At 37.9% G+C, this 19,609-nt stretch overlaps 1 protein-coding gene across 5 annotated transcripts in view; it reads right to left on the reverse strand.

The window, feature by feature from the left end:
• The window catches only part of LOC148187749 (uncharacterized), a 425,509-nt gene that overhangs the window by 108,679 nt on the left and 297,221 nt on the right, over nucleotides 1-19,609 (reverse strand). For 3 of the 5 annotated variants that reach the window (XM_088086769.1, XM_088086770.1, XM_088086771.1), the window contains exons 10-11: nucleotides 16,384-16,465; nucleotides 6,189-6,256 (exon numbers count right to left, since the gene is read on the reverse strand). Coding sequence is in view for 1 of the 5 variants with exons in the window: in XM_088086768.1 (XP_087942894.1) it covers nucleotides 16,384-16,465 (82 nt within the window). In the remaining 4 variants the exon portion in view is untranslated. The remainder of the gene's footprint in view (nucleotides 1-6,188; nucleotides 6,257-16,383; nucleotides 16,466-19,609) is intronic. The other 2 variants (XM_088086772.1, XM_088086768.1) reach the window with 1 other exon arrangement.

The raw sequence follows: 19,609 nt of genomic DNA on the forward strand, positions 1-19,609 counted from the left end.
CTTGTCAATATGGACTTCTGTTTCGAGATGCAAAATAATGGAAATGTAAACATGCGACAAAGAAACTGCAGTTCATAACAATTTACTATTGACATTGTACAATTAATCCTGATTTTAAAAAAAAGGAATCTTAATCACAACCAACAAAATGTTTATCCATCTCTCAATATATTCCAACTACCCTACTGAATCAGCACTCAGACGTTATTTTCTGCGTAAGAGGCAAATAATGTGCCTGTTTTGGGGCAGCACAACAAGCTGCAAACAAGACATTGACATACAGTATTATAACCTTATAAAGTTGTTATAGCTATCATTGTTAGAAACAGTTGCTTCCTCATACATCCAGCAGACAACGTAAAACATCTCTTTCCACATGATGAATATAAGTCCAATATTCGCTCCCTTTTGACCTCTTTTGGTCTTCAACAACTCTTGAAAAAAATATCTGGCTTTAGCTGCTTAATGATCCACTATGTCCACCAGCAATTCACAAGTGCCTTCATCCTGGCTGCATCACTGTCGTGCCGGGAATAACGTGAAAGTACACCTTTTTTATGTAATGTTGCTTAAACAACAATCTGGACAATGTCATTAATTTCAGCATTGTATATTTCAAACTTATGTGTGTTTATGCTGAAACTTTCTTTATGTTATTTCTCTGCTGTGGTTGACGTGTGGTTATGTTTAGGCATAAAAACCACTTGGTTATGGTTTGGAAAAGATCATGCATTGGGTGCGGTGAGGGTAGGGGGACAGGGTTAGAGTTTTGCTTTAAAAAAAAAACAACTAGTTCTGTAAATTGTCAGTCCTGAACAATGTTTGAATGGCCAAATATTGTTAAATATGGGAGGTGCTGTTTTACTGCTGCCTAAAATGGTTTGTTTTTTTTGTGTTATTGTGTGACTGATGTTGTTAAAGGTTATTTTGGATTCAACAAAATAATTTCTAACACAAAAAAATAAAGTCCATCTCTTAATTGAGGCAGTGGTAAACCAGCAGCTCCTGTGTTAAGCGAGGTAAAATTACTGTTTTTGTCAGTTAAGTCTGGCTTTGAAGACAGCATGATAAGTTTAGCTTTTAGTTCAGTTACCCATTGGATAGGGCTGTCTGTTTGGGAAGAACTTTTTTATTTTAAAGAAAGTTGTGTACAATTTTATCTCCAGAAAATGCATGTAGTATATACATTATGTTCATGTGTAATTTATTCTGAAATGCTAAAACATATGTGCATGCTCCTAAAATATACAGTACAGCTATGTGCCTGGATACAGTTCATGAAAAGTATAGAAAACCTGCTTGTGTGCATGCCACAGAACAAATGTGTACATCTAAATCATCATAATTTGCATATAAGATGCTTATAGGAACAAATTTATTTTCTTAAACATCCCAAAGAAATAACTTTGTTTTGATAATTATACTAAGCCAATAAGGCAGGGATTTAACTTGCATTGTTTTCCCCAAAAGATAAAGTTTGATGATGTCCAGGTGTAGAGCAGTGACTTGAATTGAGCTATTGAACATAAAGGCTCTCTGGTATCAAAAAATAAAGTAGTGTGAATATGCTATTGAACTTTGTAAATCTTCAAAAGTTCATCCACCCCCTCCTCATTCAGCCCTCAGGACCACACACTGTGAGTCCCCTGTGCAGTTCCTTCATCTCCCCTTGTGGTTCCCCATTTTTGAACTCAGGGCCAAAGAACCAAAGCCTGTGAACTTGAATAGAGCTCGGATGTGAGCCCTGACACCGAACAGACTGCAGGTTAGCAGAGTCAAGCCGATGTAGCAGCGAAGTTGCGAGTTTGAGTCTTGAAAGTCAAAGGCCAAACAGCCGGAGCTCCTAACAATTTTTTCTTCACTTGCACAATAAAAGCGCCATTATCAGAAGTCAAGACCTTTTGTGTATAGCCTCAGTGAAGAAGAAACTAAGGGTTGGAAAAAAAGTGCTGTTTTAAGATGCACAAATTCTGCCATTGACCTTGTGTTTACTGACCTAACGTTTCTTTATAACTAAATCAACAAAGGAAGTTGCTGGAGTTATTTCACAACTTGAAACCACTGGCCTTAGCACTGCATCACACAACACCAATGAGACAACTGCATGAGCAAATCATTGTGCCATGTAAAAAGACCTTTAGCAAAAAAGAAACAATGACTTATTATCATGCAGCAAAGGAAGCTGATTCTGGCTGAACATTGCCACAACCTAATTTAATCACCTAGTTAATTTAGTCACCTAGCATATTGTACTGTGGCCGATCAAAGTCATGCAAGGTTCCACATTTCAAGTACACCTTGTTGTGTAACTGTATGGAATTGTGCTCACACTACTGACTACAGTAGTACACTACATTTTTTTAAACTGGACTTCCTGGTTCTTTTCTCAGCAGTATCCACAAGGCCACTCAAACAATCTGTGTTGTCAGCGAGACCATCTAAACAGAGATCATGTCATGACCAAGACCAGTAAGAGTGTATCGAAACCAAGTCAAGACTAAGACTACAGCAGGGCACATCCAAGTCAAGACCAAGAGCAGACTAGTGTAAGTCTATCCCAGTATATCCCATATTATATCATACAAAATTCACACATGACAGTTTGTCTGATATCCTACAAATAAGCACCCTGTGATGACGTTATGTACTACACAATAAATTACATAATTAGCATGAAGTAACAGAGGTTAGGTCTAGGCAAGAAAAGTCACTGTAGTAATGTCCTGTGTTTTGTGATCCATCCATTAATCCAATTTGCCCTCTTAATGGCATCAATCAGGATCGCTTTCTTCTTTACTCCCATTGCTCATAATCGCAGCCTTTCAAACCTTGATGGTGATGGACAAATTACTAGATCATGACCACTTGGGATATGTATGATTTTTTTTGGTGCATTACTTTTCATAAGAAAACATATAAACAGTGCATTAGAACAGCCTGCAATACCCAGTTGAAATGAAATTTTGCATATGCAAACAATAGGATATCCTCAAATCAATCTGAAAAAAAGCCATATTCCTATGAGAACACATACAGAATAAGGCAATAAAAGAGACAAAAGAAGATGAAGATACAATTACAAAGGCCCCAAAATCAACTGAACCATCTTATATTCAAAACTTGCACAAGCACTTCATTGATATCTCTGCACTTCAAGAGACAAGATCAAGTAAAAATGCAGTTGAGTCCAAGTCAAACCTTTTTAAGGACATACAGTTTTTTGTTTTTTGTTTGGTCCATATCTCATCTGTTTATGATGGTGTCTTAAAGGGATATTTAAGCCACAAAATGACCATTTGTATATCAATTACTCACTCCATGTTATGCAGACTTTCTGAAGAAAACTGTTGTTTTTTTCTTGCATGCCTCCAAGGTTTATGATGAATACGAAGAAAAAGAAAATCAAATCATAGGAGGGCATGTTTAACAAGCGCAAAACTAAATAAAAAAGATGTAGCGGGATTTAGGGTCAAATTTAATTACCATGTTTAAGAAAAATGACAAATAAATCTACCTTGTACCTTGTACCTTGTAACATGGAGTGGTCACGGTTAATGATCTATACCGCAGCCAGCCACCAGAGGGCAATTAAAATGTTCTGGCATCATTATTTGGGGAGCTTTCATGCCGTGTCAAACTTTATATTCGATGATTGGTGCTGACTTTTGAAAAGATCAATCTCGAGTATGACAACACTGACAAAGCTCAACATAAAGTGGTGAAATAATGAGTCCTAAAACATGAAAGTCCGTCAGCCTTTTTGCACTTCGGGTTCCCTCATCTCAAAGTCTATGGTTTTTTTTAATGGGTTTTCGGTATAATGCCTTAAAAAAGTTCTGTGGTTAACACAGGCTAAAGGCATTTAGACATTTTGTTTTGAAACATAAAAGTCCGTGAAAACCCATTTTGTTTTACTTTTAAGGTTTCACGCATCTTAAAAAAGGCGGTTGCTAAGCAGTGGCTAAATGGGACTACAGCTTTTATCGGGGATGACGTCATCACACCGGACACAGAAACTCATTCAACCCACTCGCCCACCTTTACAGCTTTATAGCACTCGAACTTGTAGATTTATCTGTTTATAATATTTTTCAATTGTGTTTTCACGTGTTTTTACAGTGAAGTTAAACGATTCGGAGTGGTGACATTTAAGATGTCACCACGATGTAGTTCATTTATAGCCTAGCAATAGCTTTTTGCCTCTGTCATTTTCGTTTACGCTTCAAAACACACAAAAGTGGTGATCATCTGTGAAGATTATCATGCTGAACAAAACCTTTCATAAAAAAGTATCATAAACTCGTGTTCGTCACAGAGATTATTTTTGCCAATAATCAAAAATCCCATAAGGTTGTGGACGAGGGAACCAGTGCAATACTAACTTCATGGTTGGCCTACAAAAATACGTCATCCCTTCACCACTCTATTGGGAGGCTGTGAAGAAGGGCCCAGTGCTGCCACTAGTGGATGTAAGCTGCACTGCAGCAATACAAGTGAACACAGTAAACTGCAAATCAAAGTTATACCTTTTAAGCACCAATAACATGGCGCTGAGCAACTCACCAGTGCACAAGCAAGAGGTCCTGCAGCAATTTTGACTTTGCATTGTCTGCATTGACATTGACAGAAAAGACCTTTCTTTTCTCTGATTAAATTACATTTATTGTCACTTTATATTTGCTTAATGTTGTACCTACCTTTCTGTGAGTTTGTCTTTTTAACATTCTTCAGGTAACCATCCCTATGAATGGATCTATGACTTGGCATTTTAGCAGATGGAGGATTGGAGCATATAATGTTCTAATTCAGGGCTAGTTCCAACACTAAATGTAAGGGGGGGGGGGGTTGAAAATGTGATGTTCTTTCAACATCAAAAAGTGGTTTGTTCTGTCATTGGTGCAGGGTTTTTCTGTCTTCTAAAGCTTTCTATGCTTTGCTGCTCGGAATTGACGCAGCACTTTGGGTTCCTATTTTTAGGAAGTTATAATTGGAAATGGTTTATCAGTTAAATTTCCTGCTAAACGTGCAGCGAGAGAAAGTTTGGCGCTGAACAACTCAGTCTGTGCTGCACTTTTGTAATCCTAAAAACCTGCCAGGCAACATGAAGGGCTAGAATCTCGCCACTTTGGATAGACAGGCGTTTAACCACCCGGCACGTCATATCACACTGGCACCTGTGATGTCTCTTGGGGAAGGCTGCACACCACGTTCTGAAACTGTCAAAAGCAATCAATAATCTCCTTGTGTCTTTATAAGTACCAGCTCAGCAGTTAACTTTACTGAAGATTAGTTGAACATAAGCCGCCAAATATCTATTAAACATCAATTAAAATGTGTTTTTTATGAAATGATCTTACATATAACCCATGCAGTTATCAAAGTAAACTCTAATAAAGTTTACTGCATTGTGATAGCGTTCTTCTCGCAGCTTTGATATCACCTGCACTTCTCTCATTTTTATCTTCTGTCCTGCAGCCACTGTAAATAATTCATTTTTCATTAAAAACTCATTACCACTAAAATCCCTGCGTTTATATTATCACAGAGTACGAGAGAAAAGAGAGAGAGAGAGGGATGGAGTGAGAGTGTGTGTGTGTGTGTGTGTGTGTGTGTGTGTGTGTGTGTGTGTGTGAGGGCGAGAGAGAGAGAGAGAGAGAGAGAATGGAGTTGAAATATGAGGCAAAACCATAAATAGATTGTGTGCTCTAATGTGATTGTCATCCTGCGGTTGCTCTTTGTCTGCAGAGAATGCAGAGTGATGAGTCCAATGAGAGAGAGATCAATGAAAGACAGAGAGAGGAGCAAGGGAGGGTGGTGAAAGATGAGTGAAGACACAGGGAGTGATGACCAGCTTTTCTGGATGTGTGGATAAGAGAACGTGTGTTTGTGTGTGAGTGTGTGTGTGTGCACTCACTCACACACGCGCTGCATGCTGAGAAAGTAAGAGCTGATGTATTACACTGTTTTTCATATGCAGATCAGTCGGTGTTATCGTTTGCTGTTCACAAGCTTTGGTGTATGTTTATTTATGTGAATGTATAGTCCTGGATTAAAGCTTTCATGTCACATAACACCCGCTCTGGCAGCCATGTTGGAGATTTGCTCCTGAGCAGGAAAACTGTGTTTATGATGGTGTCTTAACGGAATATTTCAGCCACAAAATGACCATTTGTATATCAATTACTCACCCCATGTTATGTTGACTTTCTGAAGACAACTTTGTTTTTTTTTCTTGCCTCGAAAGTTAATGATGAATCTGAAAAAAAAAAATATATATATATATATAAATCATGGGGGGGGGGGGTGTTTAATAAGATCAAAACTATATCAAACCATTAATTTATGTACAAACTCTCGCACAACATCTAGTCATATGCTCAGTGAAAACCGTTTTAAACTAGGAATGAAACTAAAAGTGATACTTATAGATGCTCTTGTCTCAGCCAGGCTACTTTGACAAAAAAAAGTGATGCATGATAACGATTATTTCAACCGATAACAATAACCGATAATTTCTTTTTGTTTGTTTTTCATTACCTGAGGGTATGAAAGGCTGAGATAAGTACAGATTAATTTAACATTATAGCTCTGACCTAACCAAATATAACTGGCATCACTACAGTTAACACAACAAAAACAACAACAGTTCTCAATCTTCGAATGGACATTTTGTTTTCCAATGAAATGCTCTGACGATCTGTCAAATCAGAGTAACTGTAAATTGTATCACTCAATAAAAATATAAAAGCTTTTATACAACCAAAAGCCTCTGGCTGCTTAGTCTGTAGAGAAAACAATGACAAATACAGATACAGTAGAAAGTAGACTGTTGTGACCTCCAGAATATTTTGTGTTCTGAATATGAAAAAAAAACAATGAATACATACAGATCTTCAACTTTCAAACACAAAAACATTTTATTCCAACTTCTCCCGTTCCTTTTTAGTCAACATCTGAATTCATAAAATCATAAAAAAAGAAAGAAAAAAGAAAGTCATTTTCAAGAGAAAAATCAATTTCATTTATATATTTATATGTTTTGCCTGTTTTCTTCTTATGTCAACTTGAATTGTCCAAAAATAATATTCTGTTTGAGTTATAGTGGAACTATAGAGTGGAACGTTCCCCAAAATGTCAGGAAGCAGCACAGCTACAGGACAGTCCCTGAGTAACGGCTTTGTTGTGATCTCTGCAAATTTACTTGTTCTGCTTGTTGTTGGAACATCAGATATCAGTTTATTATTTCAGCATAACTGAGCTGGAAACTCGCTTCACCTAAACTCAAACCACGTCCAGCGTGTCCTCTCATCATGTCCCCGTCACACACACCGGTGTTCAGCGGTTACTAAGAGCATCGGGGGTGGTAATAAATGACAGTATATTTCCTCCTTGTTCACTGATGACTTAAATAAGTCGTTAACTGTTTCTCCTGTTACATTTTTTTTAAACAATGCCATTGAGAGGGTCCACAAAGCTGCTAAATAGTGATAAAGTTGGCACATTAGCGGTCCTCTCGTCTCATCACCCTGTGACCTTATTGTCTTATTCGTTTGTTTTTGGACGTGAAAGTGTTGTTTTATTGCACAACAACCGCAACAGTGTTCCCTACACTACAGTGAAGACACTGTTTAACAGAAAATCTCGTCAGTGGCGGGGGGAGAGTTAATAAAAGAGAAAGAAACAATGGGGGAAACCCTGCTGTTGACTGTGATGACATGTTTTGGACTGATCTAGCAGGTGCAGCAGTTTGACACACAGCGTAATGCAGTGTGTGTAGTACTGGCGAAACGGGCGATAACAAAGCAATTTTTCCATATTCTTATCGGTTCTATTTATTAGCCCAATATTTGATTATTAGAACTATCGGTATGACGTCATAAGTCCCATTATCAGGCCAATTTTTGTTTTATTTTATTTTATTTTATTTATTCATTTTTGTGCAAGGACATTGCTCCATTTTCTTGTGTGACTAGTCAATATTACAGAGAGATCATTGATAAAAAATTTTAAAAAATGAATTAACAAAATCTACAAAGTCACAATGACACATAATTGGAAACACACTGGGCAAAATACAATCATAATGTTCCTGAATGTATTCTCATCCTCATTACACCATCCAGGTTTTATCTCTTTATTTTCATCCTGATTGCCACATACAGTCTGTGACTGCGTAATGTCTTATTCACTTCCACTCGTGCGTGTTTATTGAGGTGTTAGCTCTAATGTTTGCCTTTGTGTCTGTTTGTGTGTGTGTGATTGACCATGCCAGTGTTTGGCATTCGCCTCGACTTGCTGCCAGTCAATAAGGCGCCGTGATTATTCAAATGGGCCTCAGGTTTAACTCTCCCCTCCTCATTGACTTGATGAAGGTTTTAGTCCCGTTAAGAAGCTGACACACTTCATTACAGAGAACATTCCTCTATTGATTAAACCATTCCAAGGTCTGGCCTTTCTTTCTCAGGAAGGATCTCCTCAATATTAGCTGTACCTCTCCCACACACACACACACACACACACACACACACACACACACACAGTGTTTGCTCATGCACACAGGTGTATACGTATGCACAGGATGTAAAATCACATGGATTGCATGTGTAAATGTCAAATTATTTTAATGATGAAGGCTTAAGTGAGTTAGTAGCTCTTTAACACAAGATGAGGCTATCTGACAACCAAGAGAGCTTCAATCCTCTCATCTAAAATATGGCTGGTGGACTACAATGAAGGTCTAAATATATATATATATATATATATATATATATATATATATATATATATATAGGTAGAGCCACTGTTTCAGTTTCAGATTCCGGCACATATAGATCACGTTCACATTAAATAACTAATGAAAAAGGAACACTTTAACCTGGGGCACTCCAGCTTAAGGCAAATGAGATTTAAGGTTTTTTGAGACATTTTCAGTGCCACTCAGGATGACATTTAATACCAATTTTATGATTTGTATGATAACCACAAATGAACTAAAAAAAGCAAACCCAAACAAACAAACAAAGATGAACGAATGCCAGTTACTTGGGGTTGGGGAGAATTTTGCCCCAAAACAGATTGTAACCTAAAACAGGTCTTTCTAATAATATGGTTATTTAATTAGGTGATTTTAATAACCAATTTCTTAGAGAATTTACAATACATAGTCAGAAAAAAAATCCTAAATCCTTCTCCCTCAGTCTTAGTATTTTTAAAGGCTTTTGAAAGATTAAAGACATTTTAATTTAAAATAAGGTCTCATTTTTATAGTAATGACTCAGTGCCTTTTAAGCCATTTTAAGAATCTGCAAAAACCCTGTGAACATACATCAGCATGATAAGAACTAACTAAAATGACAGAAACCCCCTTTGGTAAGAATGTATTTTACGTGTACTTCGTTTTTTTAGTTTTGCCCATGCCCCATCCATGGGGGCAGGGGCGGATGTTATGGCATAATTTTGGGGAGCTTTCAAGCCTTGTCAAACTTTACATACAATCATTGGTACTTGTTGGTAATTGTGAGCAGAAGTGTAGCTGGAGTCCCTGAAATAGGAAAATTTCATTCAAAATCGCTAATAATTAAAAACCCATTAATAATAATTAAACTTTGTTAAAAATCACAAAGTACTGTAGTGTAGAAGACTGGATTTGTCTTAGAATGAAGCGCGCCTCATCTTTGTAGAAACGCCAATGAGGACTGCTAAAAGAGAAACTGCATTGGGTCATAGATGGTACTAGAATAGAGGCCAGCCCTGACATGACGTCATGACTATTAATTTTTTTTAAATGCCAATTAATTGATTTGGAAAAATTTGCAGCCCTATAGTTGCAGCAAAGTCTCTTTTCAATATGCTGTAAATTTCTGTAAGCACACAGACACAGCACTCATCCACACGCACACACACACACAAATGCATCCATATACTTATGAGTTATATTTGCCACATTGGCGCTCCATATAAACCCAAGGATTTCCCAGTCATCAAAGTTTAAAGGTGTTGCCTTGTGAAACTAATCACCTGTTTAACAACCTATGAGACAAGCTAAACTAGGATGCTACTTTATAGGTGCCTCCAGCACACACACACACACACACACACACACACACACACATACACACACAGAGAGAACGATACAGTATGTGGCGCAGTACAAATGTACTTGCCGAGGGCTATATCAAATCCTTCCAGAAAATTTGACAGTATGTCTCATAATAACAAACGTAAATAGAGAAAGTGGGGGGAGAAAGCATAGAAAAATGCATGAATAGTATATCATTCTTGCTGTTTGGAGAAACTTTATCTCAGTATGTAAATGCTATATATCTGCTGGAAGCCAAGTTTTCCAGAGCGAGATTTACTGGAATGGAAAAAAAAACATTATAAATTCATTATTTCATTATTTCTGCCATCGTGCCTTCCTACAGATGTAAACCTTGAATTGAGATTTTTTTTCAATGTCAGCAGCTTTGAAGACTAAATGAAAACTTTATTGGCATCGCTACTGTTAAATGAAAGGTATTTTGTTGCTGATGCAGCTTCAGTGAAATCAATAACCATTTAGTGAATTATAGGTTCATACCAAACCTGATGAGTCTCGTACAGACTTAAATTAGCTATATCCACTACACCGCCCACGCTGAGGAGCTCCTCTTCTCCGGCGAGATGCCAATTAATAATTGCTAAGTAATAACGTATATTACAGTATGCAAATGTGCTTTCCGTTTAGATACTGTCATTAAATTGTGTGCACTTAAGTATCTGTTCAAGGCAGATATTGAGTCTGTATTTGATAGATTCATATTTTAGTCAAAGTAATTAAGCCCCATTTGTAGTTGATTAGATGGACTTGCTGTATGCTGAATGAAAAATAATTTCCACTCTATACAAGGTTTTTATGTTGTTTTCTTGGAAAGTTTGATGGAGAAAAAAGTATATCGTGCTGCCAAAGTTGGGCAGGGTCATCAATATTTGTAATGATAACATTGATGATTTACATTTTTTTTTATCAATTTAAAGCCACTGTGAATAAAACTCAACACTTTCTGTAGATGTTTCACATTGCAAAGACAACATTTGTGATACAGCATCCAAAATTTATCAAAGCAACAGGTACATTGAAGAAAGTGTTAAGGTTGCATTGAAAGTAGGGATGTCAACATATATATATATATATATATATATATATATATATATATATATACACACACACATATATATATATATTCTTTAAAATTGTGATTGCCTGCAAAACTTTAATACTAAATCACGATTAATTACATTTTTCCATTACGTGTTTTTAGTTCTATTATTTTGCATTTCAAAACAATTATGAAGTCCATATTAAAAAGGTGAAGCAATTCTTACCAGACTGTCTTCATTAGGAATCAATTGACAGAAAAAAAAAATGCATAGGACTTGAATAGAGTGAGTATGTCTGTAAAGGGGAGACTTTTCCAATGCCAAAATATAGCCTAACTTTGGAGCATTATATCACGCCCTTGCTGAAAAGCTAGCATGGTTGGTATCAATATTGGTATTACTGACGCATTGACTATTGGTATCAATATTGGTATTATTGACGCATTGACTACTGCAACTCTCTTCTGGCAGGCCTCCCTGCATACTCATTCAAACCTCTTCAGATGATCCAGAATGCAGCAGCACGTCTGGTCTTCAACCAGCCCAAAAGAGCACATGTCACCCCGCTGGTAATTTCTCTTCACTGGCTTCCAGTGGCAGCCAGAATCAAATTCAAAGCACTTCTCTTGGCTAACAAAACAATCACAAGAACTGCTCCAGCCTACCTGGAATCCCTGATCCAGGTCTACTCTCCTTCTCGCCCACTACGCTCTGCATGTGAAAGACGCCTGGTGCTTCCAGCCCAGCACGGCTCTAAATCTCTAGCCAGACTCTTCTCTTCTGTTGTTCCCAAATGGTGGAACAAACTTCCAAACTCTGTGCGTTCTGCTGAGTCCCTTTCTACTTTTAAGAGACAATTGAAAACTCATTTGTTCCGAGAACACCTAGGCACTTAACCCGACTCTTCTCCTCTTTGCCCTTTGGGGTAGATTAAGTCAGATGGTCCAAAACCCAGCACTTCATGATTATCTAGCACTGACAAAGTTGTGTGATGTTGTATGTTGACTGTCATCGTAAGTAGTGATACTGAGATTGTTGAATCTCAGATGCAGAGATCGCTACTGGTTATTACTTTGGTTTCAAAAAAAAAAAAAAAATGGGGGGGTACTTCTTCTGCCACTAGACGGCAATACCTGTGACCAATCACACCTGAAGCACTTTTTGCACTTACTAAGGGTTTTTTTCCTTAAGTCTAAATTCTTGCTTGTGTTGTACGTCGCTTTGGATAAAAGCGTCTGCTAAATGAAATTGTAGAATTGTAGAATTGTATTAATTGGTATAAATTGGTATAGTTGGTATTGGTCCTCTAGTTTCAGATGATACCAGCATCATCACTCTAGCTTTTAAAACTTGGCCTGGAACTGCTTTTTAAAGACAGGAATTGGCGATAAAGTTGGCAATAAACGTGGTTAAAAATGACACATTATATAAGTCGCATTGCAATTAACGCATTAACGCTGACAGCAAACAGCATCAACGGCAAAATGAAATGAGAGCACTTCAGAAAAAAGTGTTTTACGAAAGTGTGATAAATATATTCACAAAGCAGGAGAGTAAGAATACCATTAAAAAAAAAAGAAAGGAAAAAGAAAAGAAAATGATCATTGCAGTGTCAAGTATCTCATGTTGTATTGCATTCAGGGTTCCCACATATTTTTATGGACACAATTTCTAAACTTGTCCATGACTTCTTTTGTTTTTTTTTTACCTAGTCCCAATTACGTGGCATTTTTTGAAACATATATTCAAACTCTGTTTCCATCATAATTTCATATTTGCATATGTAAATATTAATTTTAAGTTAGCTTACTTAACATGTACAGTTACTCATGGAAAATTACTGTAACAATTTCATGACAAACAACAAAAGCCCATGACTTTTACAAAACTTTCAACATTTTTTTGAATGATTTACGTGACTTTTCCAGGCCTGGAAAATGGGATTGTGAAACCCCGTGCACTGCAAAACACTTAAACAATGAATTCATTAATTTCCAAAGTTAAATGATATGTTTCTCTTTGCTTGTGTTTGTTTGGTTAGTGTCTAGATGTTTTAATAGCCTTTTTAGCTTTAGCAAAACTTAACAAAAATACAGCCATCAAAGGAGCTGCTCTGGTCATGAGTCAAGTTGTGACTCAGAGAAATCCCTTCAATACCACAGAAAGTAAACTCATTTACAGTAGCTGTCGGAAAAAGAAAATTAACCCGAAACCCAAAACGGGATAGGTCGCCTAAACTTAATTTCTGCTTGGAATAAATGATGTGAGAGCTGTTCTTCCATTACTCACGACACAGGATTGTCTCCTTTCACTTTGCAGTGGACATTTCAGTTAATAATACCGCCCGTTAATGACCATGTCCAAACCGTACCTGTTACCCCGGACTGCAGTATTAGCCCAACAGGACTGCCGCTCGCCGATATTAATGCTCTCTTCTTCTTTTTTTTCTGATTCTTTTGGCCGGCATTTCTGTGGAAGCTCCCCAAAATACACATGCAGGCTTGATTGTGTGGGCGCCACCTCGGTGATTGCCTATTTAGTGAGTAATTATGCCTGTCTTTCTCACTCTCAGCCAACACAAGCACTGATTGAGTTCCTCTCATTGTGGGTAATGTCTTATTTATCATAAGAGCCCAGTGTGAGTTTTGCAGAAAAAAAAAAAAATAGATAGAGAAGGCGTGAAGAGTAGTCATCTGCAGCACAGAAAGATAAGGGCTACAAAACAAAAAAAATAAATACGCAGCAGGTCAATCTACGCTTAGGATGGCTTGGAATCAGGGACTGGAAATTAATGCTTTGTGGTTACTCACAAAATATACTTTGATTTTGTCATATTGTTGATAATTCATAAAAAATCTGGGATAGAAAAGGTAGAAAATTAGATGAGTTTGCAGCACATAAGACTACATGTTGATCACTTTTCAATGCACCCAAAATCATGTATGTCAGCAATGTTTTTAAGGGTTAACCCTTTGCACTCTGCAATAAGAATGGTGCTTACATTGGTAATTTTGTTGATTTTAATGTAATTTCTTTGAGTATCTTTAAATGAGTCATATCCCTAAAATCTGTGCAACCTGAGCTAAAAGGTTATGGAAGTCAGTAGTTATGGAAGTACTTTTTATATAATAAAAAGTCCAAGTAATGAATTAGTGTCTTTAAACATAATAATTTATAAAAAGAAAAAAAAAAAGTATTGATCCAAAAGATTTTTACATGTAGAAACATGAACTAAATATTGCCACACCCCACAAGTTATATGAACTATGTACATTATATTTTTCTATTTCAAAATAAGAAATAGACATAAAAAATAAAATAAGAAGGGGATGGATTTTTATGTAACCTGCCAGATTAAATTTAAGACCAAAAGTAAAGTATTATTTGAGCGACAGGCTGAATATTAGTACTTTGGATAAGCTGTCTTTAGTAACAATTGTGCATTTTATTGGAAAATCATGAAAACTTTCTAGCATAGTTAGTACATACTGTAAGGTTTATTTTCAGATTTGACCCCTGAGAACCATGAGAGGTCAAATCCAAGATGGCCGTCACTCCCCCAGGTTTAATGTTCAGCGTAGAAAAACATTGAAGTGTCACTTTCAACGAAACTGGGGATGTGCATTTAGTATTCAGTTAGTGTGGTGGCTGCAATATAAGTAAACTTGCTGATGTTTTGAGCATCCATCTCCATGGTATTGGTATTTTTGGGAGTAGAAGGCACATGATGTCACGAGAAAAGTCACAAGAAAAATTACTAACATCACTCATTGGGAACGGTAGTCATCTCCCAATTATCAACATTTTGAAAATATAAGTTTTGCGGAAATAGGTCATGGAAACCAGCATACTGTGGATATAGACACAGGGTTATGCAAACAGCATCTCCTGCAGCCTTTTTTGGAGAAATACCAGCGTCATTTTGCTGAGAAACCATGTTTGTACGGTGAGGGGAGTTATGGTTGTGATATGATGAAGGGGAAGACTGAAGCCTTGACTTTATGCTGCAAAAAGAATGAATGCTCTGGCTATCGTTGTTCTTATTTTAGATCTATCGAAACAGAATCATGCAAACAATCATTTAGAATGGCTTAAGTCGCATTTAAATGAAAAACAGAACACTGTCAGGGAAAGTCAGGCAGGTCTGCGTGAGCGTTAAGGCCTCGGCTGGTATTCTTCCTATTCCGGGCAGAGTTAAGCACGCCTGATGCCGCCTCGGCCCCGCCACTAATCTGTTTCTTTGTGTTTATTAGTAAATCAAAGGTCTAATCAGCTCTGAAGCTGCAGAAGAGAGGAGGAGAGGAGGAGGAGAGGAGGTGTAGGCTATTTTTCAATCTAATGGCCAATTAAGATCAGGCTAAACGAGGAGGCAGGAGAGCATTGTCTAGTGCAGACCTCATTGAGACTCTAATAAAATGTCAAAATACCACCTCTTTCTCTCTCTCTCACATACACACACACACACACACACACTCTCAATCCGCTCACTTTCTCAATCTCTTTCATTCAATTTGTGTTTTTTTTCTTGCTTTTCATGCCCTCCCTGACTAATTCCTTTCTCTTTGTCATTCACGAGAAAATACACAAACATTTGCAGTCATACAAAGCAAAAAAAAAATCCTTTTTTTTTGCTACTCCTTCACTCACAGCGCTTCCTGCACACCCACACACACTGGCTTCCCTCTCATCTCTTTTTTTATTTAGAAGGGCAAAGACAGAGAGAGAAGGAGAAGAAGAGAGAGAGAGAAAAAAATGGAGCTGTAGATTTGAGCTGCATACTGTATCAATTTTGCCCAGTCTAAATGACCTAAATAAGGAATTCAATACTGCGGGGTCTGAATAGGAGAGCTTAGTCCACATATTTATTGAATCCAGCCTCTTTGTCCAGTGCCAGCGCACTCTGTGGTTTTAGACTCCACTCCAGTGATCCAACGTGGAATGGAAATACGATCTCCCCCTCTCTCTCTCTCTCTCTGTTTCTCACTCTCTTTTTTCTGTTTTTTTTCCTCCACCAAGCGCTCAGGCCTGGCACCGCAGAGATGGGGTGAGGATGGTACAAAGAGAAAGGAACAGAGGCAAAAGAGAAAAAAAATGTGGTAGCGGGGAAGTTTACAAGGGTATGTGCGTCTGTGCTGGTGATGCTGCGAGTGCAAGTGAATGGAGGGCTTCCATACTGTTCTCCACTGTGATATGAAATCATTTGACATTGGTTCATATTGATTTTTATGAAATGTTCTCACTTACTTATCTGAGCTGGCTCTGTAGAGTGATCTTTCAGTCTTTCCGCTGTTCAGTTCCGGGACATCAGAGCAGGACCAGCTGCAAACTGGAAAAGATGGACATACGCATATTAATATATTTTCTGTAATAACTGTTTTGTAGTCTGATGTTTGAATGCAAATCAGAGACATTTTTCCCCCAAAGTGGAATTTTCTCACAATCACTGCTGCCTCTGCTGGCCTGTGAAGGTGGAAACTGCTTCTTTTTTTCTTATTCCTTTATTTATGTGTTTATAAAGCAAGAAAGTATGGCATGCTACCCCTCTACACGTACCTTCAGTGGCATGTCCAGACTTTTTTACTGGGCCACTGACTTATGCAGGGGTGAAGTGTGAGCGCTGCTGCTGGCACATGTGCTGGCATAGCTTCAATTTATCACTTCTGCCTCCATTACCCATGCCTACTTTAACCCTTAGAAACCTGGAGCAACATCATTTTTGTTGTCCTGCATTCAGATGCCTTTCACAAGTATTTAAATAAGCAACTTGGAAACAAATGTTACACAAAATGCAAGAAATCAGTAGATTTAGAAAATGATTTAAAAAAAAAACAATAAATACATTATTATAATTAATTAATTATCATCACTTCATATTTAGAATTATGTTACAGAACTATCATAATTTTTGAAAATGTTTCTTTTTTATTTGAATTTTTTAAAATTGATTTTTAGGTAATTTACATGTAATCTTTAATATTTTTGTTGTTAAATTTTCAAGCCAATTGTGGTTTCAATGCGTTAATTACTAGGATTGCAGTATCTCACTTTCCTGTTTATAGTTGAGTTTAAAAGATAAATAGACCTGCCAATCACAACGCGACAGAGTGACGCCACACAAACGTAAAATAAAACAGTAGCAAGTATGAAGTGCCAACAGAATTAGAATAAATAAGCTTGTGTGAATAAACTTTTTTGAGTTGTATTAATTTTTTTGTATGTAAAATGAGTCAGGCAAGACACCACCAGAGTTACATCTATAGATGAAAATTTAGTTTACTCGTCTAACGGTTCAAACTGACTGGCCCATCAGATTGCAGGGATGGCCCAACCCAGGCCACTCCCTTGACACACCCATGCATACCTCCGTTAAGTTACTCTACAATATTAACAGACCTAAAGAAGTAATTTTGTCGCCTAAAACTTTGGCAAGAATGTTTCCTGTAAAGACAGAAGTTTATTTTGAAAGACACTTTGCATGCAGTGGGTGGAAATTGATCCATCCAGAAATTATGCTAGGTGCACCCAGAGCATTATAGTTTGAAGCACAGAGCCATGAAATCTGTTTTTGGTCTCTACCAAACTCTGAGAATGGATCTGGTGATTTACTATGATTTATTATGTTAGAAGCTAGCTGCTAACTATACATGTTGTTTGTTGCTGAGCAGGTAGAGTCCAGTGGGTTTTAATATTTAATTCAATAAAAAAAAAACAGCTGCCTGCTGCTGTCAGAGAGCAGTGAGAACGTAAATAGTTAAGTAGCTAAGAGGTATGTACGTGATATGAGTTTGTAGGACATTTAAATGCTAATGTACTCACAATGACAATGTTGACGTGAACCATAATTTCTATCTTAGTTTAGCGAGTTCACATGCTAACAGCTGCTAATTAGGAGTAAACAAAGGTACAGTGGAGGCTGATGGGGATTCATTAACTTGGTTTTTTCAGCCTGAATTCTTGTTCATTGGAAGAAAATTCAAAGGATTAGTCAATTGCACTGTTTGCAACAGAAATTTAGACCAAATCAAGAATAAAAATCTGTCTGAGTACCACAGCTGTGCCACCTAAAGCCCTGTTTAATATGCAACCCCAGCAGAAGCATAGCTTCAAACTGCAAAGATTCTGGAGAGGACATTGAACTCGGGAGGAAAAAAAAAAAAAGAGGGGTTTTATGTTACTAATTTTTGTTTGAGTAAGAATGCATTTTTGTGTTCATCCTGTGGGTTTTGAAAGGCTTTCATAAGCCCCAGGGGTCACACATTTTTCTCAACCAGTGGACCGACCGTCAAATCCCCCAAATGTAGTCAAATCACCAAAATTTGAGGTAGAATATTTTCCCATGACAGCAGCAATTTTGACAGCTGCAGTAGAAATGCACCCGTGTTGGAGGTAACGCTAGAGCTTGCAATGCTAAAAAGAAAAATACCTGGTTAACTGAGCAAGGCTGCAGCATTTAGCTCGAGATGGAGGTGACAAAGGAGGTCATCCTTGTATGTCCTTTTCTTTACGTGTGTGTGTGTGTGTGTGTGTGTGTGTGTGTGTGTGGCTTTGTGTGTGGGTGTGACCTTTTTAAGATCCAGCCAAACTGCTAAACACACTCCCTCTGTGCCTGTCATTTACAGGTTGGCTATCGACATCTTACAGTCTGAGCTCAGGGGATTGACACGCACATGCCAGCATCATGCACACGTGGAGTCTGCATTAGTACACACACACACACACACACACACACACACACACACACACACACACACACACACACACACACACGTAGAAGCCAGTCACTGAGAACCTATAGACAAAGGAGGAAGCCATCAGAATCAGTGGATGTAAACACCGCATTAGTCCCACAGCTCACATGTGGAACTGATTTCTGCCGAAATGCTTTCAAAGATTAGGATGCTAGAATATCCTCCTATTGTGTCTGATGGACATGGAATCAAGAGAAAAGCTCTTTTCTGCATCCACACATCTGCTTTCGGTCATTTTTTGGTTCGGAAAAGGCATGCACCCAATTCAAATCAATAACTGTATTCACCTCATCAAAGTCTGCTCAATATCATCTGCTGGCGAGCTCATGCAATCAAAAAATATGAGGACAGCTGATCCCTGCTGCGGCTACAGGCTACTGCATGTCCCCGTGTCAGAAAACAATGAAAATCACTGCTGTCATGTCCTCGGGCTTTGGTGTCTCCTAGCTTTGTTTTCAGCCCAGGTTAGCGCTCCCCTCCCTCGTGGTCTCTGCTTGCCAGCATCACCTTTCCGTGGAAGTGATCGTGAAATGTACGCCCACATACGGCAGACTGTTAGAATGGCTTGAGGGGGTAATTTTGCCGGGGAAACCTCACATAAGCTCCTTATCACAACACATTAGGAAGAGAAGGGGAGGGGAGCGCTAGTGTCAGCTGTCCGGCCCTGTTGGAGGAGGCGAGTGAGGTTTAATGTGACAGGTCAGTGAGCAACACTAGCCAAA

This window comes from Plectropomus leopardus, chromosome 13, assembly GCF_026936395.1.
Source record: "Plectropomus leopardus strain MGB_pleo_1.0 chromosome 13, ASM2693639v1, whole genome shotgun sequence".
Lineage (NCBI taxonomy): Eukaryota > Metazoa > Chordata > Actinopteri > Perciformes > Serranidae > Plectropomus > Plectropomus leopardus.